General features: G+C 39.7%; 2 protein-coding genes across 3 annotated transcripts in view; one reads left to right on the plus strand and one right to left on the minus strand.

Annotated features, from left to right (window-relative positions):
- The window catches only part of CCDC83 (coiled-coil domain containing 83), a 73,649-nt gene extending 58,550 nt beyond the window's left edge, over nt 1–15,099 (minus strand). Inside the window, exons 1-3 of the mRNA XM_072610666.1 lie at nt 14,963–15,099; nt 7,461–7,581; nt 827–911 (exon numbers count right to left, since the gene is read on the minus strand). Of these exons, the coding sequence (XP_072466767.1) occupies nt 827–911; nt 7,461–7,540 (165 nt within the window). The 5' untranslated portion in view covers nt 7,541–7,581; nt 14,963–15,099. The remainder of the gene's footprint in view (nt 1–826; nt 912–7,460; nt 7,582–14,962) is intronic.
- A 23-nt stretch (nt 15,100–15,122) lies between these two features.
- SYTL2 (synaptotagmin like 2) overlaps nt 15,123–27,174 on the plus strand; it is a 194,655-nt gene continuing 182,603 nt past the window's right edge. For both annotated transcript variants that reach the window (XM_072610652.1, XM_072610653.1), the window contains exon 1: nt 15,123–15,206. The gene's annotated coding sequence lies outside the window, so the exon portion shown is untranslated. The remainder of the gene's footprint in view (nt 15,207–27,174) is intronic.

The following is a 27,174-nucleotide window of genomic DNA, read 5'->3' on the forward strand; positions in this document are numbered from 1 at the left end:
TCCCAGGTAGACTCAGCATCATGCATTTCACCACCATCTTTTCTCCTGGTTGTTCTTTTGCATTGGCTGGCTCAGTCCTCTGTCTGTTTTTTGGGTTTACAATATAGCTTACTTCCTTTCACTCAACTTTTGTGACTGTGTCTGTATGCATCCTATCTCCTGTTTCCTTGGTTCTTATCTTGTGTCCTGGCTCTGCTTCTCACCTATTCTGATGACTCTGAGTAAGGGGCTTATATTTCAGGATAGTGAAGTCTCCAATTCTGAGTTTTAGGTTTGTAAGGTGGAAGCAACCCAGAGTCAGGGACTGCTGCTGCCCTCTGCTGGCCCCAGTGAAGCTACCTAATTAACCCTGTAGGCACTGAAGCCTGAGCTTTGTGCCCCCTATTCATCTTACTACTTTATTAATAACAACATCCACTCACGTTGTCAGCTATCAGATAAAGAACTTGAAAGAATATTTTAAAAAGCAAAAATTGTACACAAATTCATATGGAGTACAAAAGAAAAATAAGTCAATTGAAAACAGTGATAAAGGACAAAGGGCAAAGTTTTAAATCTCAAGCCTAAAATATAGCGTCTGCATTTACCAAATAACATGCTATTTAAGGCTGATTTATTTTTTAACTAACATTTGTCACTGTAGGAAGAGGAATAAAGGTCCATCTCAAATACACCAGGGTACTAATAAATGGGAAGTAAATAATTAAGTGCCAACAATTTTGAAGAATATCATTTCTAAAGTAAATTGGATTATAACAGATGGAATTTACAATTTAAAAACCAAACTGTGCTTGATGAAAAGATGGGCCCTCAATGTGCAACTCACCCGTTCTTGACATTTTTGATTCTTATCCCTAAGTCTCCTTACTTGAACCATGAGCCTCTCGATGGCATCTTCCTTTACTTGGCAGCTAGGTATAAACAAAGAAGAAATAATGTGACAAATCCACTTCCTTAAAACAAAAGTAGAAAAGATACAAAGAAACTATTTTAAAACTAAATAAATAATATTTAATAGTCATAAGAATTAAGAAATCTATTAGTGGGAAGAATGGGAGGCGGGGCAAGAGAAAGTGATCAAACATTTACTGAATGCCTACCATGTGCCAGGAGTGTGCGAAGAGTTTTAAAAAATAATATCAGCAAAGATAACAGAAATAATAGACCGCAGGTTCTAAGAATGGTATCTGAGTGTTTTATTGAACTGTGGGCTCATTTTGAGCCAGAAGAATTGCAGTGATTTGGGGCTTTAGAGAGACGCAAGCTATAGCGAGGTTGAGACGCGTTAATAATGACAATAATAAAAGCTGGCATTTATACAGCACCTTAACGTTTGCATTGCTTCGACAATTACTATTCCATTCGATCTTCACAACAACTCTGGAAGGTAGGTGCTTTAATTATGCCTATTTTACAGCTAAGGAAACTGAGGCAAACTGAGGTTAATTGATTTGCCCGGGGCAGGGATGGGGAACCTATGGTCTTAAGGCCACATGTGGCTTTCAAGGCCCTTGGGTGTGGCCTTTTGACTGAGTCCAAGCTTTACAGAACAAATCTTTTTATTGAGGGGATTTGTTCTGTCAAGTTTAAATTCAGTCAAAGGGCTGCCCTTGAGAACCTAGAGGGCCACACTTGAGGACCTAGAGGACCACATGCAGCCTCAAGGCCACAGGTTTCCCAAGGTCACAGGGCTAGTAAGTGTCTGAGGTTAGTTCTGGACTCAGGTCTTTGTGATTCCAGGCACAGCACTGTAGTCACTGCACCAGTCAGCTGCCCTGGTAACACAGGTAAAGCATTGATAGATCTTAAAGTGCTCTATACATTTGGGCTATTATGCTATAGAAACTGGAGTCTTTTCTGTCCCTTGTCCTTGTGCTGCCTTCTACAGTTTCCATGTGTAAAGTTTACACTATCCAACATTCATAGACTGGAGCATCCTCCATCCATTCCTCCAAGTGCCAGCTCCTTCATGAATCCTCCCAAGTCAATGTGCTCTCTTCCTCCTTAGATTCTTCATAGCACTTACCTGGATCTCTCCTTCAAACATATTTCACTCTCTCTTGTATCACAAGGATTCATTTTCCCTCACGGGAATGTAAGCTTGGAAACTGAAGTGTGGGTTATCTAAGTGAGGCAGGCTCATCCAGGGAGTCACTGATTAATTTAAGGAGGTTCTCAATCAACTTGATTAGATTACAAGGTATAGGACTCTAGAGAAAAATGACACTTGCTTACCCATCAAAGTGGGAATGCCTACTGGTATCCTGTTATTAGAATACTTGGAATTCCAGAGAACTGACTTATAAAATCAGCTGCCATTCCCTAATGTCTATAAAAGTGAGTTGGTTACTTTCTTTTTCTGGCTTTGACGTCCTTTCCACTTTAAGAAGACAGACCAGAGAATAACAGAGGGGACATGCATTCTGTGGAACAGAAAACCTGTCCTGTACAATTTCTTCCCCTTAAGGAGTAGTCATGGTGACAAGGTAAAATTACATGATAAGTTTCACATGCTTGCACAAGGAACCATGATGGGAGAGGTCTTGAAACTGGACTTTTTAATTTCAACTTGTGGTCATCTGACAGTGATGTACTATACTGGTTGAACATGATTGTCATTCCTTCTTACTTGCTGCTACCCTTCTGTGGACAGTGTTTTTCCTTCCCTTCTCTTGTGCTAGGAATGAATTTCCCAGAGGTAGTATAATAGATTGAGCCTAGAACCTGGAGTCAGGAAGATCTGAATTTAAATCCAGCCACTGATTGGGTGTGTGTCCCCAGGTAAGCCACTTAGCCTCTGTCTGCCTTAGTTTCCTCTTCTGTAAAAAATAGGGATAATAATAGAATCTATCTCCCAGAGTTGCTGTGAGGATCAAATGACATAATATTTATAAAGAATACTGTAACTTTAAAGTGTTATATAAATGCTAGATGTTATCATTATCCCCAAGCTACTCCTTTGGAGCAGTGGTCTTCCTTTCAAAGTGGAGTGGGAGAGGGATGAATAGGGGGAAAGGAAAGGGAATAGGCATTTATAATAGCACCTACTACATGCCACGCATGTGTTTTAAAGATTTTATCTGAAAAGACAATATAAATAATAGAAAACAGCTTTTCTGAAAAATATCTGAGAGTTTCCCTGAATGATGAGGTCAAAACGAGCTAATGGTGTCATATGGAAGCCAAAAAGTAATGTGATTTTAGGCTTTAGAAATGAGCTAACAATAACGAGAGCTAGCACTTACATAGCGCTTTAAGGCTGGCAAAGCCCTTGACAAAAAGCCCTGGAAGGGAGGTGTTGTTATTATCACTGTTTGGTAGTTGAAGAAACTGAGGCAAACAGAAATTAAGCTAAGCAAGTGTCTGAAGTTGGTTTTGAACTCAGGTCTTTCTGACTTGAGGCCCAAGTGTACTATCTACCTCACCAGCCAGCTACCTCAATAGGGAAGACTAGCTCAAAATTGAAATATTTGGGTCTAACTTCCTCTCTCCACACTGGGAAGTGGTACAAAGTGAGCCAACAATTTTCTTTCTGGCCCAAGCCAGGGAATTTCTCTGGCTAAATATATACGATAGTTGTATTTCTCTCTCCTCATAGGTGCTCCTCCAACCGTTGTCTCTCTCTGCTTTGTTCATGCAAGGCCCACCAAGATAATCAATGCCATGGGTTAACCTCATTTATCTTAAAACCAGGGAGTGCTTGAGCTACTATTGAAGGAAAAGAAGAAATCTATGAAGGAGAGGTGAGGAGGGAGAACATTTCAGACTTGGGGAGAAGCTAGCACAAAGGAAAGATGATGAGTGTATTATGTGTGAGGAACAGAGAGGTCAACTGCTGAGAATGCAGAGGATACAAAGGGAGTAATATATAATTAAGTTGTTAAATAGATTGGTGCTATATGGTGAAGGACTTTAAAAGCCAGAAAGGGTAATTTATATTTTGTCCTAGAGGCAGTAAGGAGCCAATGGAGTTGATTGAGAAGGGGAGTCCCATGGTCAGAATTACACTTTAGGAAAATCACTTTGGCTGCTGTGGAGAAGGATAGATTGAAACAGAAAGAGACTGGAACCAGGCAGATCAATTAGGAGGCCACTGAAATAATCTAGACAATAGATGATAAGGTCCTGAACTAAGATGATAGCTGTCTGAGTAGAAAGGATACAGAACATGAAAGATGTTGTATAGGTAAGAAACTGCAAGATTTGGCAACTGATTGGACATGTTGGATGAGGAAGAATGAGGAGTTGAGACTAATACCAAGGTTAGGAGGCTTGGAGACTGGAAGAATGATGGTGTCTTTATAGAAACTGGGAAGTCTGGAAGATAGACGCAATGGTGAACAGGGGGGCAATAATGAGTTTCAGACATATTGATTCTGAAATGCCTCAGGGACATCAAGTTTGAAATGTTTAATAAGCAGTTGGTTATGCAGGACTGTAAATAGGAAAGAGACGGACTGGATCTGTGACTTCTCTTTGTAAAGATAATTAAACCCATGGGAGCTGATGAGGTTGTTGAGAGAGAAAAGTATAGAGAGAGAAGAAAAGAAGGCCTAGGACTGAGCCTTAAGAGCACCCATAGTTGTTTTGGTTTGGAGGGTTTTTGTTTTTTGTTTTTGAGGGGAAAGGCAAGATAATCAGGGTTAAGTAACTTACCCAAGGTCACACAGCTAGTAAGTGCTTCACTGTGCCACCTAGGAATACTCCCTTGTTAAGTGAATTTACATGGATGACTTGCCAGCAAAGGTAACTGAGAAAAAAACCAGGAGACTGTAACATCCCAAAAACCAAGAAAAGAGAAACTGCCTTAGGAGAAAAGGGTGTTCTGTGGTGTCAAATGCAGCAGAGAGGTCAAGAAAGACTACAACTGAGGAAAGACCATCAGATAGGTAAATTAATAGATGCTTGGTAACTTTGGAGAGATCTGAGATAGATTTTTTTTCTGGGCAGTAGCTTGTGGGCAACTCCAAATTCCAGAGTTTAGGATGAGACCTTGTAAAAAGAGATTTATTGATATGGTGTGCTCTTGGAGAAAAAAGAAGATAAGCCATATTGTTATATGCAACATCTTACTTGGAAGGCAAAGCAAGTTAGGGCCAGGCTGATTAGAAGTAGATTGCTTGTTCCATAGCCCCAGTGTTACCTTCCTAAGGGAGTCTAAACCACAGGGTGGCACTATGAGTCTAGAAGGGACTATGTATGCCCCTTTGAGAAGAGAAATATTTCATAGGAAGTCAAGATGTTGGCCCAACTGCAACTCAAATTCAGCTTCCTTCCGAAGGGAAAGGGGGAGAGGAGCTGATAAGACTATCCGAGTACTTTATGTATTTTTATTCCTTTGAGTCTTTTGTGTCTCATGCATTTTCTATGGAATATAATGAAGACTGTACTGTACCTGTTAAGCACTTGGTACTTTGGGCTCTTGTAAGGAAGCTGGGGAATCCTTTCACCCACATTTGGGAAACTCTAGATAAGAGCAATGCCCTCAGTAGCTAAGGAGATTTTCCTGGTGCTGGTCCAAGTGAAGTTAATAAGCCAAAGAGAGAAAACAATTTTCTTCTTGTCATCTCCCAGAATCAAACCCAATCAGTCAAATTCAGATTTGGGGGGATATTTGGGCCATCAGTTAATTATATCTGTCTTTTTATCTTCCATGCCTGTTACAGAGCCTTGCACAAAATAACTGCTTTACAATAACTTGTACTTAATTTTCTATGTATATGCTGTCTCTATATGGACTATCTGTGCCTGACCCGGGGTAGGGCCTTCTGAACGTGTACTGGTCTAATCAGACACAGTCAGATACGCTGTGTCTTGACCCCAACACAGTGATGTCGTTTTGGTCCTCTTCAAGAACAAAGGACAATAACTGTATGCTGTCTCTTCCCCAAACCCCAATAGAATATTAACTTTTTAAGGGAAGAGACTGTTTCATCTTTGTTTTTCTGTCCCTAGAGATTAGCACAGCACCTGGCATGTAGTGGGTAAAACTTAATAAATACCGGTTGAATGAATGAATATAAGGCATTTTAGAAATATATATTGAGCTATATTTAATTCTCTTGGGGAAACTAGTATTTTCCCTGTATCTACTGAGAAATACATAGGTTCAAAATCCTGTTCTGCAGCATATCTTCTTGTTTATCATAGTTTAATACTTTCATTGATGAATGAAGAGTTTATCTCCTTAGAATCTGTGAAATAATAGTTATGTCCCACTTATCTAATGACACCTAGAATGCTACTGAAAAGAACACCATCTACTGGCAATTTCTCAAAATATCTGAGCCCTGAAATGGTTCTGGGAGGGAACATCCTGCTAATTTAAATGCTGTACAGACAGCGTAAGAACAGTAACAACAGCTAACATTTATATGGAGCCACTACGTGCCAAGCACTGTCTAAACAGTTTACATTTATTACATCATTCAATCCTCACAAAAACCCTGGCGGGGAGGTGCTATTATTACCTCCATTTTACAGATGAGAAAACTGAAGCATACAAAGGTTAGGTGACTTGCCCAGGGTCAAACAGCTAATAAGTATCTGAGGCTGGATTTGAGCTTATGCGTTCCTGACTTTGCCCAGTACTCTGTCTACTGCGCCATCTCGCTGCCCCCTAACATAACATATCTAACTGATGCTGACAGGAAACATATTTTATATTTACTATTATTATTATTACAGTAGTTATATGGAGATAATATTCACTCTCAAAATGCTTATTTTACCATCCAAACTGTCGTATTTCATCCCACAAACTATGTAGATTTTCCCCAAAAGACAAAAGTATTCTCATTTCCTTTCTCTCTCTCTCTCTCCCCCTGCTTCTTCCTTCTCCCTCCCTCTCCATGTCTCTCTGTCTCTGTCTCTGTCTGCCTCTCTGTGTCTCTCTCTGTGTCTCTCTCTGTCTCTCCCTCTCCCTCTCCCTCCCCCCTCCCCACCTTTCTCTCTCATAACAGAGTTCCAATACACATTGGTAGAGGCAATTACCATACCAGGAGACCTGGGATTCTTGAAATATTGAAATTACAGGGCCAAATAAGACATCATCTTCAATTTATAGGAGTTTGGCCTGTACAAAAAGAATAGATTCAGGAAATCATTACTCTTGTGTTCTATGGGTCCCAAAATGATTAGGGCATCTGGGTGGTACGGTGGATGGAGCACTGGCTCCTGGAGTCAGAAAGACCTGAATTCAAATCCAGCCTCAGACACTTACTAGCTGTGTAAACTTGGACAAGTCACTTAATCCTGATTACCTCCAGAGGGGAAAAACATGATACAAAAAAACCTAATTAAAACAAGAAACAATTTCCTTTTTTGTTAATAATTAATTTATTTGTTTTCAGTTTTCAACAATCACTTCCATAAGTTTTAAATTTTTCTTCCCCTCCCTCCTCCCTCCCTTCCCACAACAGCATGCAAAGAAATAATTTCAATTCAAAATTTAAACTTACTAATATTCTAGTAGTGCTTCGCTGACAGGAGCCTTATCTTCTGCTCCATCTTGGCCATCCTTTTTCTTCTTTTTCCCCATACTTCAAATTGTACTGATATTCCAACTACCAAGAAATACAGCTAACAGAAAGAAACAGGAAAAATGAATAACAATCATTATATATAACTGGCTATGTTCTTTATTCTTGTAAACCACTGGTTCTCAAAATGTGGCGTCCAGACCCCCAGGGGTTCCCAAGTACTCTTCAGGGAGTCTGTGAGGTCAAAACTAGGTTCATAATTATACTAAAACATTATTTCTCTATTAAAAGTACTCCTGTGTTTTCTCTCTGCATATCCATGAGAGTCCAGATTTGCCCATTAGAAGTACATACATGTGTATACGTTTATATGTATGTATGTGTATGTATCTGTGTGTGTGTGTGTGTGTGTGTGTGTATACTATCCAGATCCTTGCTGTACTCATCAACCTGTTCCAGGTGATTACCTCTCCTGAAGGAGTTTAATACTTCAAATATACATGTCAATGTATGTTGGGGGTGTAAGCTCAGTTCCATGTGGACAGTCTCGGACGGGTAAAGGTGAGGACTTCTAAAACCTTAGAGTTCTCATGAGGCCCCCCAGGAAACAGCAGGGAATTGAGGAGTGAGATCTCGTGTATTTCCGCCTCTTCCCGTGAGAACGTGATGGGAGAGAGCATCCCTGCCCTCGAGACTGGCCCGGATCTGGGCACACCTATTGTTATCTAACAGGCACGGTATTGAGGTGCAAACGATACGGCAGGAGAGCTTAAGTAGGGTCAGGAAAGCCCGAAGGCGTTCTTAGCGCTGAGGGGCCCTTACAGGACAGAAGGCCCCTTTTCCTCTCTTCGCTCTTCCCTCCCCCCTCTCTCCCCACTTCCACTTCTGCTTTCATTCTCTTACTGTAAGATCTTTGCCTCCTTGGGAGATTTCTCTCTCTCTCCTAAGGAAGAGTTCCCCCTGCACATGTAACCAGGACCCTGAATAAAGCCTAACCCTTGTTCGACTCCGGAAAGTCTCTTCTCTCATACGTTTATCCGGTTTGGCCAGCCGAAGACCTGCGATAGGTAAGGTAAGACTCGGGTAGCCCTCAGGCCTCTAGGCCTGGCAGATGTATATTCAAACACTCTGATTCCTCAGTTATTAACCTCTTAACCTCTCATGATCTGTACTCTACATCAAAACATAATTTCCAGACCAAAATATCCCTCCCTGGCTATTGATTTTATAATTTATATCCCTAGAGCTTAGTCAGCCCAGGGCGTGGCACAGGGTAAACATTACTTTTCTGTTCATTCATTAATCAAGTCATTCAAGTGACTGACAAAAATGTTCAAGAGCCCTAGAGCAAGTATACATCACTGGAGCGGTGGAGACCTCTTTCCAAATTGATTTTGAACCATTAGTAACTGTTTATTGGATGTGACCATTCCACCAGTTTGAAATACACCTAATTACCTTATTGTCTTGCCCATAATTTTCCATCTTTTCTCTATGCACTTTATTTTTTAGTTCTTTATATAAGAGCCACTAGTATAATAATATTTTCAATTATGCTACTTTTCTGACATCCTTAAATATATCCATCAGAGGGATAACTGGAGCAAAGGGGATGGACGCTTTAATCTTTTTTTTAACATCATTCCAATTTTTCACAGAATGACTGGAACAACAGTATATGAGTGTGCCTTGACTTCTTACGCTCCCTCCAACACTATTTCCATCCTTTGTCATCTTTGCTAATTGCTGCATAAGACGTGAAACTTCAGAGTTGCTTTAATTTGCATACTCTTATTATTAGTGAACTAGCACATGCCTTCAAAGAAAAACAGTTTGACATTCTTTTGAGAACTGATTACATCTTTTGATCACTCATCAATTAGGGAAGGGTTCTTGGTCCTATGTATTTGTGTTAACTTCCTAAAAACATATATGTATATATATATGTGTACATATATATATATACGTATACATATATATATCTTGGATATCAGGCCCTTGTCAGAGATATTTGAAGCAAAGATTTTTTTTCCTACTCAGAATCGTCCCTTATTAATTTAATTGCACTGAGCCAAGCCCAAGGGTGTTGAACTGGATTCATTTATTCCTTATCACATATTTAGCAGCCAGTTCAACCTATACTTTGTGCCAACTCTCTCCGCAGTATAAGAAATATTTGCATGAAGTGAGGTAGATTGCAATATCTTTGCTGGTTAAAAGTTAATAGCATTTTTTTCTTCAGTGAGGATGCGTGAAGTATTTTTAGTAACCTCTGGTAATAATCTTTACTCTGCTTGCTTGTTAAAAGTTTAATAAGTTTTTTCTTTTCTATCCATAACATCTCTGAGTACTGTAGGAAGTCATCCTGTACAGGTTCACCACTCTAAGATAACTGCCATCTTTAAGAGGGCAAAATATACAAGTTCCTTAGTCATTTTTGAATTGACTAATACTTCTACAATGTTCTACCTAACTGAAAAACTACTAATAACTTGTTTAAATTTCCTTATGGATGGCTTTTTTTTCAAGTGACGAGTGGGGTTTTTGACTTGCTCAGGTGTCTGAAGCTGGATTTGAACTGAGGCTCTTCTGACTCTAGGGTGAGTGGCCTATCCACTGCACCACCTAGCTACATTTTATGCATATAGTTTCCAAGTTCTTCAGTGACTGCATAAAAGGCTTAGAGAAAGTCTGTTGTTGTGTTTGTCCTTCGTTCTTGAAGAGGACCATTCTGTAGTAGTAAATCCTTTCTAAGTAACATGAAATGTGCCTAGAGGCAGCTAGGCGTTACTGTGAACACAGTGCTGGGCCTGAAGTCAGGAAGTTTAGGTGTGGCCTCAGATATTTACTTTTGTGTGACCCTGGGCAAGTTCTGTTTGCCTCAGCTTCCCCATAGGCAAAATGGGGAAAATAATAGTACCTACTATCCAGGGTTGTTGTGAAGATCAAATGAGATAGGTGTAAAGTACCTGGCATACAGTAAGCCCTATGTAACTGTTAATGTTGTTACTGTTATAAAGAAATGTGTCATAATATCGGAGTGTCTGTCTCTTGTATAAGCAAAGTTTCTACACAAAGGTAACCAACAGCATATTAATGACTGTATCCAATGGCCTTTTCTCAGTTCTCCTTCCTTAGCCTTTGTGCAGCATTTGACATCACTAACTTTCCATCGTCAGGCATACACATACAAACACACATATGTATATGTGTGTGTGTATGTTACACATGTATGAGTATGGGCACATGTGTATATACACACATATACATGTTTACATGTGTGTGTGCGTGCGTGCGTGTGTACTCTGACCTCCTTTCCCCTTTGTCTTCCTTGCCATTGTTTTCTACTGGTTCCTCCTCCTACCTTCTCTCCCTAGTCCTGCTCAGTTTCCTTTGAAATCATCATTCATTCAGTCACCCAACAGTAGTTAACACCAAAGTGCCACCCTGGGTTCTCTTCAGTTTCTACACTTTCCACTTTGATGATCTCATCAACCACTCCCAGGGCTGAATTATGACCTCCTTGCAGATGATTCCCAAATCCATATATCCAGGCCTAATCTCTTTTTTCTGTAAACTATTAGTCCACATCTCCAACTATCTGCTCTAATTCTCCATATCAACATCTTGTCAATACCTCAAATAAAACACAGACAAAACAGAATTTACCATTTTCCCTGTCAAATCTTTGACTCCTCCAAATTTTACCTATTTTGTTGATGTCATCACTATCCTCACAGCTAAGGAGGCTGTAAATCTCAGAATCTCCCTTCCTCTCCTTCTGTATCCAATTAATTACCCAATCCTATAAATTCTATCTGTATAACATTTCTCATATTTGTCTTCTCTCCAGTCACACAACCACCAACCTAGACTATCAATCAGCCAAGGAGCATTTATCAAGTGTTTACTTTGTGCCAGGCACAGTGTTAGGTGCTGGAGATACAAAGACAAAAAAGGAAAGATCCCTGCCCTCAAAAGGATTCCATTTTATCAGAGTTAAAGTGTACAAATATAAACATATAAAAAATAAATACAAGGTAATTTTGGAGGATAGGTTATTTATATAAAGACTTATGTGGTAGCATGTATATCAACCCCCATGCCTACCATTAGTGTCTTCCAGTGCTTAATAAAAGCTTGTTAAGAGGATAAATGACTGGGATGCTAGCTAAACCCTTGGTGGTTATGTTTTAGAAGGATACTTTTTTAGGTATGAGTTAGGCTAGATGCCGTCTAAGATCCCTTATAGATTTCAGATGCTATAAGGTGCTTTTCCTGCTTTCTGTCTCTCAGCTCCCCACTTCATGCTCTAGAGTTGCCAAAATAATCTTAAGTACAGTTCTGACCATATCACCCTCATGCTCCAGAACCTTTAGTGACTGCCTTCTGTCTCTAGGATAAAATACAAACTCCTCACTTAGCTGTACAGAGGATGCTCTCTGTCTTGCTTCAATTATTTTTTTCAGAGTTATTTCACATGACTTTCCTCCACTTTTGGATGACTCCAGTCATCAGGAAGTTTTTTTTGATATTAAGCATGAATTTGTCTCTTTGTAACCTCTAACTATTACACCTTAATCTGTCTTCTGGGAGAAATAAACAGAATGAATGTAATCCCTCTTTCACTCGGGATAGCCTTTCAAGGGCTTAAAGCCAGAAGGTATATAGAAGAAATCTATAAAATAAATACTAGGTACCTTTACTAGGGAAACCATTAGGGGCTGGAGAAGGGGCAGGGACAGGGAAAGCTTTCTATAGTCTTTGAGACTTGTCATCATCATTGCCATTCATCTTTCCTTCTTGAAAAGGACCATGACATCAGGAATCTGAAGCCATGACATGCAAATGGATTGTATTTAGTGAGGGAGGGTTGTACAAAGTCACCAGCCTCACTTTCTTCTCTGGAGTCATCTGGATCCAGTGGTAAGCTACACATCAAGATGACTGGAGATAAGTCTTAAAGGAAGTCAAGGATTCTAAGACGCAGATGGGAGGAGAGAGTGCATTCCAGGAGTAGAGGACCCCGACATACACAGAAGGGCCTGCTTTACAAGTTCCTAGATCTGCTTTTCTAAAAGGAAAGCAATTTTGAGGCATCAACAATCTACTTTAATCAGGCACATATATCATTCACTTAGTTCAGAGGAAAAAGTCAGCACCTGGAACTTCACAGAAAATACAAAGAAATAAAGACCAACAGACAGGGCATTCAACTCTGTGACCATAAGCAATACATAGCTATCAAAGAGAGAAGCACCAACATCTGGGTAAAAGTGTGTGTGTGTGTGGGCTCCTTAGCTGCTACCCAGGGTCTTATCTAGCCAAATAAATACTTCCAGTGAGTAACTCTGAAACAAAACATATATATATATATATATATATATATATATATATATATATATATATATATATATATATATATATACACACACACATGCACACACATACACACATATATGTATATGTATGTGTATATATATATATACACACACATATATAAGAGTTTATATATACACTTTTCCCAAGCCAGAAGGCATCACAACCCTTAAAAATCAGTGCCTCATTGGAAATTAACTAAAGATATGAGCCTTCCTACAAAACAAATCTCCCGAAATCAAACTTCCCTTTATGGGAAGGCTCATTAATGGGTGGGGAAGATCTTTAACTCTCATTAACACAATTAACATTACAAGGGAACAGTTCTTTCAAAGGTACAGAGATAAAAGCAGTGTGTGCAAGGAAAACTAGGCCTAGAAGTTGAGTGCAAAGAGGAGTGATGTTTCAGAAGATTGGAAGGAGAATCAAAGCATAATTTAGATCTGAAAGGACTTCAGAGGATATTTAGTCCAGTCATTATTTTTTTACAGATGAGGAATTTCAGGGAGGTTAAATGACTTATCCAGGTGACAAAAATTATAAGCAGATAGGAAGGAGTCAGATTGTAAAGAGCTTTAAATGCCAAAAAGAGGAGTTTATCAAGATAAAAGGGAATCAGTGCAGTTTAACGAGTGATGGATAGGACAGGAAGAGGGGAAGAAAAGTCAGATCTGTGTTTTAGGAAAATCACTTGGCAGCTGTGTAGAGGACAGATTAAAGAGATACTTGAGGCAGGGAGAACTATTAGAAGGTTATTGAAATAATCCAGGTGAGAACTGACAAGGGCCTGAATTAGGGTTGTGGCTATAGTAGAGAAGGTGTAAAGAAATGGAAAAGTCTGACAACTGATTGGATATATGGAGTGAGAGTGAGGAACTGAATATGGCAATATTATCAGCGTCCATCCTAAAATAGTGTCTGGAACCGAACACAGGACTGTAGATATGATCTAACCATGGCAGGAAAAAGCAGAAGTCTAATTCCCACTTCTCTTTCTGATGACTTGATCTTATGCAGGTCACTGCCTCTCTAAGCCTGACTTTTCTCATCTGTAATATAGGGATAATAAATACTTGTCATGTACACTGCACAGGGTTATTTTGTGTATCAAATGGAATAATATTTGTAAAATGTGTTAATATCCATAAAGTACCACGTATAAAATTACTATTTTCTTGGTGTGGTATGAGAGCAGCCAGTAAGTAGGGCATAAGTGGAGGATCTGCCTTTATTTCACGTTTCTGCAGAAAGCATTTTGTAAACTGTCATATACATGTAAAATTTAATTTTGAAACCTTGCTCTCTCCCTGACACTAATGGATCACCCCTTAATGCTGCATTTTTTAATTCTTACTTTTGATTCTCTCCACGCACCTCACTACCATCCTCTTTCTTCTTTCTTTAACACCCTCTGCTGAAAATCTTTTTTTTCCATAATCTATGTTCAGAAATGGGTTCTTAACCTGTAGTCCTCCTATTCTTGGGGTGGTCAGATTTTGAAGGGTCTATGTACTTGGATGGGGAAAAGTTATCTCTTTATTTTCATTAACTAGCCCACTAAAATGTAGCATTTCCTTCCATTAGGAATTTTTAAAAATCAATGTTCTGAGAAGGGGTCCATAGTCTTTACCAGAAAGGGGTCCATGAGTCAAAAAGGATTAGAAATCCTTGTTCTAAATATATTGATAGGATTTAGAGGGAGAAAGTGCGCTAGAGATCTCTAATGCAACCCTCTCCTTTTGCAGATAAGGAAATGAAGGTGACAGCCCTAGAACCCATCCCTGGCTATCAGAACCCGTTACTGCACCCCATCCATCGCCCATCTCCCTCCCAAGGTGGAGGATCACTAAGAAGGAATGAATATTAGACCTGAAAGACACGTCTGAGGTCCTTCAAAGCAACCCGTTCATTGTACAAAAGAGAAACTGAGGCGCAGAGAGGTTAGTGGGCACGTCCAAAGACGCTGGACCCCAACAGGGCATGTGCCGACCTCTCTTGACTTCGGACTACCCCCAGCAGTCCTCCTCCATGTCTCCTGCCCTACACAGATACCCCTAGGCGGCTTTTCCCCTCTCCACCACCGGGAGAGATGGGTGACCTACCCGAGCTCCGCCAGCTGCGGTCAGCTTGGCTCTGGGAGGCCCTCGGCGTCCGCTGAGGCTCTAGGTTACCAAGGCAACGCCCACCTCTGCCCTGGCACGCTCTTCCCCCGCCCCCCACTTCCCTCACCTCTCCCAGCCCAGCGCAGAGCCCCGAGAGCCGGGCGCGATGAACGGCCTGACCCGGGGCCTCTTTCCCCGACAATCTACACTCGTACTGTGCCAGCATCTGCAGAGCATCGAACAGGTCAGAGATGGAAGGGACCGTAGACATCGCTCATGCCATCTCTTCATTTTATGGAGGGTGCTGAGGCCTTGAAAGGTTAAGCAACTTGGCCAAGGTCACAGGGGGTAACCGATGCGGACGAACCAAGGACTTGATTCCAAATGCGGGGCGGTTTGCACCACACCAGAGTACTTAACCTTTCCAATTTCTTTCCTTCCTTCCTTCCTTCTTCCTTCCTTCCTTCCTTTTTCTTTTTTCCTTCATTCTCTCCTCCCAAAATCTCTCCATCCTCTCCTTTTCTCCTTTATTTCCTCTTTCCTTCCTTCCCTCCCTTCCTCCTTTTTCTTCCTTTTCTTCCTTTCCTTCCTCCCTCTTTTTCTTCCTTCATTCTCTCCTCCCAAAATCTCTCCTTCCCTTTCTTTTCTCCCTTATTTTCTCTTTCCTTCCTTTCCATCTCATTTTCTCCTCCTTCCTTTCTCTCATTTCTTCTTTCCTTTCCTCCCTGTACACCTTCCCTTCTTTCCTTCCTTTCTCTTCATTTCCTTCTTTCTTTTTTCTCTCTTTCCTTCTTTCTTCCTCCTCCCTTTCCTTTTTCTTTCATCCCTTATTTCTTTCCTTTCCAAAAAATCATTTATTGAGACCCAGAAGGGAGCCTATAGCTTGTTTAACCCAATCCCCTCATTATACAGCTCAGGAAACAGAGGTCCAGAGAAGTGGAATTATTGAGTTACATAAGGGAGCCAGGATTAGACTTCTGACTCCAAACCCAGCCTTATCTGGTCCCATCCTCTCATCTGAGGACAAAGTAACTAAGACCCAAAAAGATTTTCTTCCTGTTATACAAAGAGGAAGCAGGAGAGCTAATATTCAAGCCCAGAACTCTTTACTACAACACCCTATTTCCTACATTTCATTCTATACAACACAACACTGAAAAGTACTGGGCAAAATCATTCAATAAAATAGGGAAAAAAAACCCCCACCTGCAACCAGAAGTTAAAGTAAAGGATCAAAATGAATCTTTCAGTTAAATAAAATGTAATTTTGTGATTCTCCAGCACTTTCAATTCATTCCAAAACTGTATTCTATAAATTTTATGCTTGTTTTTTTTGCAAGAGCCTGGGCCGCTGCTCAAAAATCTCCCTTCAGCCCATCATTTATCTTTTACACAGTATTTTCTTAGAGTTTTTGCCAATTAGTGGTCAGGCAGCAAGGCCAAATATAAACCATTTGCTAAGTTTCCTCATCTGACCTTGACTTGGTGAGTTGTGCACATTGGGTGGTAAGAAGCAAGGAGGAGTGTCTATACCAGGGGAAGTCAGTGCCACTACTCCTCAGGCAAAACTTCCGGGCTCCTGTTTTGTGAGAAGGGTCACTGAGAGGAGTCTTGTGTTTCTCTTGGGCAGTTCAAAATTTAGTGATGATTTTAAAAATATGACTTTATTTTTGTGTTACTTCTCTCCTGTTTTCACTTAAAATTTCTACTTCTGCAGTCTTTGACTTCCAGTAAGCTACAGGGCTTGATTCCAAATCTAGGTAGTTTGTTGCCATCTATGGGTTTAAACAGATTAGGTTCAACCTTGGGAGCAGTCCCCACCTCCCCACACACATCCAATCCCCCCGCCCTGCCCCCCCCCCCCCATCCGAGTCCCAATAAGTTCTTGAGATTTACAGCACTACCTTGTAGTTTGGACTGCCCTTCAAAGGGAAATGGACTTGAGGATGCTACAGACTACCTCACATATTAGTGAGAGGATCCCACTTTGTGGGACTTTGGTGAGTCCCACTTTCATCTCACAGATGCACTTACACCTCGAGCTTTATGATAAGGCCTCCCCTGGGAAGAAAATCAAACTTAGGGTTACTAGAGGGGCCACATTCCAATATTTTGATGATTCCTTCCATCAAATTAGGACCCGTACAGGCCTCCAGACTTGTGCTGCTGCTGCTACTAACTTACGTTTATATAATATTTAAGGTTTTCAGTCTTCACATGTTACATCAAGGGCTTGAATACTCCCTGGGATGGAAAACAAACTTGGGGTTGCTAGGGAGGTACCCCACTCCTCATCAAACCTGTGTCAAATAATTCATGATAGAGAGCAAAGTCAAGGTTTTTTGTTGTCTCATACTGTGTCCCTCCCTTTTTCTCTCCCTCCCTCCTTCCTCCTTCCTATCGTCCCTCCATTCCTTCCTCCCTCCCTCCTTTTATCCTTACCTTCTTAACCCTTCCTTCCTTCCTTGTTTCCTTCCTTCCTTCCTTCCTCCCTTCTCTTTCTTCTCAATCTGATTGCTTTGCTTCTCCCCTGGCACTAGTCAGGAAAACCCTTTTCTTTCTCTAGAAAATTGGATCCCAAATTCTCAAACTTGGAGTGATTAAAAGACAAACATATCAAGAAATTTCCCTTTCTTAAGCAGTTTGAGACCCAAACCTTTGTAAGAAAAGACAGATAGAATGTGATAGGAATTCCACACTGCCAAATACCTCCTTTCTTATTTAGGGGACTAAGGTTTAGGGAATCTCAGCACTTGGTCATGTATTTCCTGGGACCATGTGGCAACAAATATAAGGGCAATATCTCTTTGCTACAGTCTTGATCCAAGAAATCTTAGTATTCCACCTCAGCCTCTAGCTGCTACCATCTTTGTTGAGGAAAGGATGATCAATCAGTCCTGGAGCAGAAGGGAAAAGAAGGAAAGAGTGTATGATTTTGACATATGGATTGAAGACACCTTACTGAAGGAGAGCCATTAAGGTAGTACTTTGTTGTACTAAATCAAGTTTCTTTGTAATAGTCAGTAAAATAATAAATATAGTAGAATGTTGAATTTTCAGACACTTGACAGCAAATTATATAATTGAAAAGCTATTATCTATGTAGAATATCATTTGTGAAGTCTTGTTTATTCCCTTATACTTTCATCAAGTATACCATTGAGGTCTGTGCAACTTAATAAAATTTTGTAGAGAATAAAAAGTAAGCATATGGATAATCATTATCAATATTCTTTATCACCTTTTTTAAATGAAATATTAAAGCCCAAGTTATTTCTATAACTTTGGTATTATCTCCTTTTTATAGGAATCAACCTATTTGTTCTTCTAAATTTGTGTCATCTCCACATGGACCATTTCTGTACATACTTGCTCTAGTGTAGCTATTTTTTAAGTCTTTTCTTTCTTCAGTGCATTTCTTCAAGTAGCATGTCTGGGACTTTGATATTAGAGTCTTAATGATTCCACCATATTTGATGTTAAAAAGATTTTGTTATAAAATTTTTTTAGATTTTTTTTTTGCATTTTACATCATTTATTGTCCTTAAATATCCTTGATGTTGCTTAGGTCTCTCACCAAACTTTCTTTAAATATGTTTTCCCCTCTACTATTTTTCTCTGTTTAATGAGAATCTTCTCATGAGCTTTCACTACCTTCTTCCATAAGATTTTACAATTTAGCTTGTATTCTAAATGTGAAGCCCTCAGCTGCCATACCTATCTGGTTTGCAAGATTAATCAAATATTTGCTGGTAGAATCAGTTTCTAAATGTTTTAGTCTCTTTGTCATGACACCTGGTTTATATTATTTGAGTTTCTTTAGGAAGGAGGGAAATAATAATTAGTAAGCATTATTATATGCCAGGGTCTGTGCTAATCACTTTATACATATTATCTCATTTGATCCTCATAACAACTTTAGGAAGTAGGTACTATTATTATTATTATTCCCATTTTATAGTTGAGGAAACTCAATAGACAGCAGACAGAGGTTGTTAAAATTGCACAGTTTACATAGCTAGTAAGTATCTGAGGTTGGATTTGAACTCAGGACATCCTGACTCCCAGCTTAGTGTTCCATCCACTTCGACACCTAGCTGAACTCTTATGAGGACTTGGACAAGCATCACAAAGGGAGAAAAAGGCATGGATGGGTTATAATCTGTATCATTGGAGTTAGCTCCAGAATCAATGAGATCATAGATCTTTTGGAGCATTTGAGTATTCATCTCTGTTCTAATAAGTCAATGATCTAGTTGTACACAGACAGTTGATTCAAGAATGACACCATCATCCTTAATGTCATTTCCTATCAAAATATGATTACTCTTATATGTCTTGTGCAGGACCCAACATGTTCAATATGTCCTTATTCTTTCCTTGAAATAAAATTTCATAATGTGTAGTCATAGCATGTCTATGTAACCTACAAGCCTTTATGTTACCTCTGAAGTATACTTTGCAACATATCCATCTTCACCTGTGTCCTCCTTTGCAATGAAGTCACCAAATATGAAAATATATCTTGATTTAATTTGGAGAGTTTTATCAAATGTCTTGTAGAATTTCTCTACGTTACTCTTAACGACAGATACTTTCATTTATTTTCATGGTGGTCTTTCTGCAAGCAATTATCTCAAGATGGCCAAATGTCCTGTGAAGTGATGTTCCTTATTGCCTCTGGTCACAAAATAAAACCAAATTTTTTATTATCTGTGAATCCCTTTAGTCTTCTGGTTTCATTTGTAGTGAGAATGTTGCAATTGATAGAATTCAATTCCTCAGAAGTTTGTATGCTCTTTGGCCATTGGACAAGGATCTCACTTTTTAGAGTACTACAAGCTAAGCAAATGTTTATGGATGGTCTAAGTATTGTATTCTTTTTGGCCCCCTCTGCTCAGTTTTTCACCATCTGCCACCATTACTGCATAAGAAGAAGCAGTTAGATGGATAGAATGCTAGAGTCAGGAAGACCTGTGCACAATCTGGCCTCAGACACTTAGTTGTGCTACTATGGGCATCTCACTGAACCTCTGTCTGCCTGTGTGTCCTCATCTGTAAAATGGGGAAAAAATGGTGTCTATCCCCCAGGATTGTTGTGAGGATCTAATGAGATAATATAGGTAAAGTGCTCGTTAGTCCTTAAAGCTCTGTAGAAATGCTACCTGCTTTGGCAAACATGACAGAACAAGAAAATGATAAATGCTGGAGAGGATGTGGGAAAGTTGGAACACTAATTCATTGTTGGTGGAGCTGCGAGCGCATCCAACCATTCTGGAGAGCAATTTGGAACTATGCCCAAAGGGCTACAAAAATGTGCATACCCTTTGACCCAGCAATATCGCTACTAGGACTATATCCCCAAGAGATCATAAAAATGGGAAAGGGTCCCACATGTACAAAAATATTTATAGCAGCACTCTATGTAGTTGCCAAAAACTGGAAGTCAAGGGGATGTCCATCAATTGGGGAATGGCTGAATAAATTATGGTATATGAATGTAATGGAGTACTATTGTGCCATAAGAAATGATGAACAAGAAGACTTCAGAGAGGCCTGGAAGGACTTATATGACCTGATGCTGAGTGAAAGGAGCAGAACCAGGAGAACTTTATGCATAGCAACAACCACAGTGTGTGAGAGTTTTTCTGGTAGACTTAGATTTTTGTAATAACACAAGAACTTCTTACCAAAAAAAAAAAAAAAAAATCCCAATGGAGGATCTCAAGGCAAAATGCCTGCCACACTCAGAGAGAGAAATATGGAAGTCACTCACATATTGTAGCAGATCATGTTTGTGTATGTGTATGTGTTTGTGTATCATGTTCTGATTTGTTATACGATTTCTTTCATTTATCTTAGTCTGACTACATAGCATGACTATAGTGAAAATATACTCAATAGGAAAGTATATGTAGAATCTATACAGAATTGTATGCAGTCGTGGGGAGGGAGGGGGGGAGTGAGGGGTAGGTGGGGGGGATAAAATCACAATTGTATGGCAGTGATTGTTAAACATTACAAAATAAAAAAAAAAAAGAGAAAAAAAAAAAAAAGAAATGCTACCTGCTGTTATATTACTTAATCTCTGTCTGTCTCAGTCTCTTCATCTGTGAAATGAGGGTAATAACCTCCCAGGGTTGTTGCAAGGATAAAATGAGATAATGTTTGTAATGTGCTTTGCAAACTGGAAAGTAGTAAAGAAAAACCAGTTAGTAATATTATCAATTTAAGATAGTAGGCTACTTGTATATTTCTTTGTTTTGTGGATTGCCATGGTTAGAGTGCACCATCAGGTGATCAGTCAGATAACTAACCTTTCTCTGCTTAGCTAGGCTGGTCCTCTGAATGGCAGACAGTCTTAATGAAATTGCACCCAGGTTTTTCTGTCCTAGGCCACCACCACACTATGATTAGGGATGAGTTTAGAATCAGGGAACCTGAGAACTTGAGGCCACATGTGGCCCTCTAGGTCCTCAAGTGTGGCCCTTTGACTGAATCCAAACTTCACAGAATAAATCTCCTTAATGAAAGGATTTGTTCTGTAAAATTTGGACTCAGTCAAAAGGCTGTATCCAAGGATCTAGAAGGCCACATGTGACCTCGAGGCCTCAGGTTCCTCACATCTGATTTATAAATAGGTAGGCATAGAATGTGGGCCTCCTTGAGGCAGTGTGCTGTCCCACCTTGGAATCTATGGAGTTGTAAACCAGAACATATCTTCATAACTGGTTGAGAAGTATAGAACATACAATGTCTTGCTGTACTTGCTTTTTGTTATTTTTGTTTTTTTGCAAGGCAATTGAAGTTAAGTGACTTGCCCAGGGTCACACAGCTAGTATCATATATCTGAGGCCAGATTTGAACTTGGGTACTCCCAACTCAATGCTCTATCCTCTGCACCACTACTGCCCCTGTACTTTTTTTTTTTAAAGAAAAGATTTGACAAGGTATCTCTCCCATGCATATATTAAAATCACTTAAGATTCCTTGATCTATGAAATGTCCAAGAATATACTGGGGCCTCTCCTCTTCTCTCTACACTCTTTCCCTTAGTGACCTCCACTCTTCTGAGTTCAATGATTATCTTTGTACAGGCAGCTCTCATATATGTCCTAACCCTAGTCTCTTTCCTAAGCTCCAGTTCTACTTTATCAGCTGACTGTTGAACATGTCATACTGGTCATCTCTATCTCAAATCTGACATGCCCAAACAGAATCAGATCATCTATGCATCTAAGTCAACTTCATTTCCAAATATCCCTATTTTTGTTGAGGTCGCTGCCATCCATCCAGTCACTCAGATTTGGAACCTCTGAGTCATTCTTGACTCTTCCTTCTTCTTCAAGATATCTGCAATCAGTTGCCAAGATTTGTAGATACTAGCGCCATACCATCTCTCATGTCCAGCCCCTCATCTGCATTCAAACATCCATCACCTTAGTCAAGGTCTTCCTTGCCTCTTGCCTGACCATGTCACAATGTCCTAATTGGTCTCCCTTCTTTGACTTTCCCCAGTTTAATCCATGTTCCACACAACACTCCAAATTGTCTTCTTAAGGCAAAGGTCTGAACATGGCAATCCTCTGCTCCCATGGTGTGAGCCCCCCATTGCCTCTATGATAAGATCACCTTGGCATTCAGGATGTGTTCATTATCTTCCTATTCTCATCAGTATCTCAGACAGTACTTGGGCAATAGACATACACTGAATGAGGGACGATTCTAAAATGAACTGCCTTTGGCTCTGCTCTTTACAATATCACAAACATTGAATCATATTTTAAAGGATGAGAGAATAACAATAATATATTGACATTCCCTAGTATTCCTATGGCATGATGAAATATTTATTTCCTTGAGAAAATAAGAAATGTTTTATCTAATACAGAAGATTAAGTTGAGTATTACAGTCATTTAATGTAAATGCTTTTATTTGCTTTGTTAATGTGATAGGACAAATTGCAAACCAAAGGAGTTTCATTAGAAAATAGAAGCTGGTAAAATTAGAAGGCTGTAATACAGATGAAGGGAGAACTAAAGCTTATTTTTCTATGAAACTATTTAAGAACAGAAAGATGGAAAGATACAGACATCAAAGACCAACAATATTACATTAATTGTGAATGAATGTTGTCCGTAAATATACCTCATTCATGAAGGAGTAAGGCATTTAAATTATACTGTTGCATCGGTTCTGATTATAACCTTTGCCCTTATGTCCATGTAATACCATATTCCATCCTTAGTGCTTATGACGCAGTGAGGAAACAGATCTTAGCCAACTTTTTTTAAAGTTGATACTAGTATTGACAAACAATGGATGCCTGTAAGCAATACTCAAAAAACAAAACAAAACTAACCCAAAACACTGCTTTTATAGCGTTATAAGTCTTAACCTTGAGACTGAAGGGAGCAGGGAGTATGTATCACAATAACTCCCAAGATACATTCTCTTGACCTTATTTCTTTATCACACCCTAGGATGTTCTGGAATCAGTTCAAAAAGAGCTAGTTAAATTTTTAGTGTGAGCATTTGTACCTCAGATTGCAGCAAATTCTACAAATCAAGGCTTGGTTTATTGTTTTGTTGATTGTCTAGACTCAGGAAATGATGGAAAAATGTTAATAATGATTAATATAAAAATATCTTATATGTTCCCCCCCCCCACTTTTTTTTTAACCCAAGAGAGCTAGGAGTTAAACATTTACCAAAATACCACTGTGTCTTTCCCCTTCCCCCTAAGATAGTTCAGGCTCAGTCATCCCTTTCCTGGCTATTACAATAGTCCCCCAATCTCTCTCTGTGTCTCATGTTTCTCTTTTCTATACTCCTTTCTTTACAAGCTACCGAAATACTTTTCTTAAAACACAAACCTGACAATGTCACGCACTGAATAAACTCCAGTAATTCTCTGTTACACTTAGGATCAAATATAAAGTCCTGTGTTTGGCTTTTAACGCTCTTCATGTCATCCCTTTTACTTTCCCTGAATTATTGAGCATTTCTCTTTTCTACCCATGTTGTAGTTTGGGAAAACTAGCCTTCTCACTGTTCCTCCATCTCTTGCCCCCAAATGTTTGCACTGTGGATGAGCCCTGTGCCTGGAATTCACTTTCTTCTCTTTTCCATCTCTCAAAATCCCTAGTTTCTTTTGAGATTCAGCTCAAATGGCCCTTTCTCCATGTTGTTCCTGGTACCCTCCAGCTGCTAGTGACTTCCATTCAAATTTGAGGCCAGGGTCACTTTTATCTTTGTATTTGCATAACCTGTGGTATATAGCAAGCATTTAAGAAATTCTTGTTGATTGATAAACTAAGCTCAATTCTATTTAGCTCCCTCTTTCTTCCTAACTACTGTTCTTCTACCAAGTCTTTTTCTCATATTCTACCTATTTTGGTTCTTATTTGGTGTATTTGGTTTGGGGTAAAGTTACCAATGTCCCAATTTTCCAGAACTAACCCCTCCAACCATCATGTCTGGACATGGAAACCAAGGACCTCCTTGCTACAGTCCTCCCAGGTCAAATTCTCTACATAGGCTTCAAGACTTGCCCCTCTCTAACACTAACCATGGAGCTAGAGAGGTCTCCTCATTCTCACTTGTCCTTCTGTCTCTCAGTCTAGAAAGATTTTTCTTTTATGACCTCTCTCCCTCCTTGGAGTTCAACTGGTGCCTCTTTTGTTCCTGTTTTTTTTTTTTTTTTAGTCCTAACATTTAGAATGGAGCTTGTTTAGTCCAACCATTTCCCTTATTTTACAGATGAGGAAGCTGTGGTCCCAAAAGAGGCAGACACTTCCCTGAGGCCACACAGGTAGTAAATAGAAGAACCATGGTTCAAACCAAGGTTGGTGGTCTGGTTGGGAAAAATCTCATTCACCCTGTCCTTTCTCCTTGGTTATCTTGGTTAATCTGCTTCAACTAAAATCCCCCTAGTTACATGGAGGTAAATGGTTCTACTTTTAATTGTGTCTTCCATGTGGTGCCCTAGACCTGCACTAGACCTTGTGACCCTGGGACCAGAGACTAGGTTTCAGTGGCTCCCTTGTAACCTTGGTTTTCCCTCAAGCTACTTCTATAAGATGGTTTCCTCTCAAACTGAAGATCTGCATCCATTCTGATCCTGTATTGTCTGTTGTCTATCCTCAACTGCTTTCTAAGCATCTTAGCTGACAGAACATACTCCCCTTAAATCTAATAACTCATTTGACACCTTTTACCTTATGAGTTCCAATCATCCTTCACTGCTCGGAGCAGGTCAAACATGCCTCATGTTCTATCCCCTCTGAGGGAAATAGTCCACTCAGATTCAAGTTTTTAATAACAATCTCTTAGACAGACAGAATATTTAATAGAGCCTTCTGTCCCTCATTCTCAGTGAGAACTAAGACTCCTCTGTCTCTTTCTCTCTCTCTCTCTCTCTCTCTCTCTCTCTCTCTCTCTCTCTTTCTCTCTCTCTCTCTCTCTCATACACCCACACACTAGAGTATACAGACTATGAACACTCCCAGTGACACATCTTCCCCCTGCATAAAGTGACCCCAAATCTGATCTGACATCTAGCAATAATAGCTAGCATTTATATAGTACCTATTGTGTGCTAGGTACTGTGCTAAACCCTTTATGAGAATTTGATCATTACAACGATCCTTGGAAGTAGGTCCTATTATTATCCCAGTTTTGTAGTTGAGGAAAATGAGGCAAACAGAGGTGACTTACTTACCAAGGTCACCCAGCTGGTGTGTCTAAGGTCACATTTGAACTCCAGTCTTCCTGACTTTGCCCTATTTACCACACCACATAGGTATATCTACTTAATCCAGGGTATTACCTATTTGTGTGTTGTGCTTTCTACAATGTGTGTAGATAAGTATGGATTTAGAGTGAGGCATTTAGAGAGTCTAAAACCTGTGAATTACAATATTCATCAAAATCTAATCACTATAAGTTATTAAACAATACATTATTAAATATTACCTAGCAGTAGTGAAAGGACATTGTATCCAAGGGCCCAAGTTTGGATTCCAGGAATAAAACTTAGAATTCAGAGCTTTATGCCTGCACAGTACTAAGTTCTAGTTGTGAGCTGCACATACAAAGTTCCCAGGAAGGGGAGCTCATTAGAAAGGAAAAACAAAAACACGCACAGGATCAGCCCTGGCACATTATGAGAAATAAACATTTGTTAGCATTAGTATAAACCAAGCCTTCAGAACAATTGTTTTGATGAGAAAATGCTGAGTAAGGCTGGTCCTGCTAGGAAATCAACATAAGGCAGTAAATAGTCTCTGATAATGACAGGTGAAAGAATAGGTGTTGGTCAGAAGTCTCGAGGGTGGACTCCAAAAATGAAACGTTACAATGCAGTGTTTTATCCCTTTAAAATAAATACTACCACCGTGTTTGCTCCTTTCCCTTGGCTATGCATACTGAGTTTTCTGGAAGAGGAGCTGAGCAGAGGGAAAAAACAGAAACACAGAGCAGAGCAAACAGACTCAGACCTGTCACATCTTAGAGTCACATCTGACTGCCACCATGGAAGCTCACAGGTGGCCAAACTGGTGGGGCTGGTGCCAAAGGTGGTGTTTTCATTAATTAATTCCTGAAACATTTATCAAGCACCTACTATGTGCTAGATGGTACGGTAAGAAGAGCACTGGATCTGGAGCCCAGAAGACTCCTCTTCCTGAGTTTAAATCTGGCCTCAGACACTTACCAGCTTTATGACCCTAGGCAAGTCACTTAACTTTGTTTGGCTCAGTTTATACATCTGTAAAATGATCTGGAGAAGGAAACAGCAAATCATTCCAGTATCTTTGCCAAAAAAATGCCAAATGAGGTCATAAAGAGTCGTCCATGACTGAAATGACTGAACAAAAGTGTTCCTGATACTGTAATAAACAGAAAGTAAAATAGTGCCTGCTTTCAAGGAGCTTATACTCTATGGAGGAGAAACAACATATACACAGATAAGTTGATACAAAGTGTATACAAAATAAATGGAGGTGGAGGGGAAGTCGCTAACAAGAGAGTGGGAGTTTGGAAAAAGCCATCTGTTGAATGTGGTACTTGAGCTGAGCTTTGAAAGAAGCTAGAGGAATGAAAGTTTTAGATGAATGAATCTTGTCATTATTATGGAGAATAGGCTAGAGTGGGGAAAGACTGAAGACTGGTAGGCAAACTAGTAGGGAGTTGCTCTAAGAAAAAGGTC

The sequence above is a fragment of the Notamacropus eugenii genome, chromosome 5, assembly GCF_028372415.1.
Source record: "Notamacropus eugenii isolate mMacEug1 chromosome 5, mMacEug1.pri_v2, whole genome shotgun sequence".
Taxonomy (NCBI): domain Eukaryota; kingdom Metazoa; phylum Chordata; class Mammalia; order Diprotodontia; family Macropodidae; genus Notamacropus; species Notamacropus eugenii.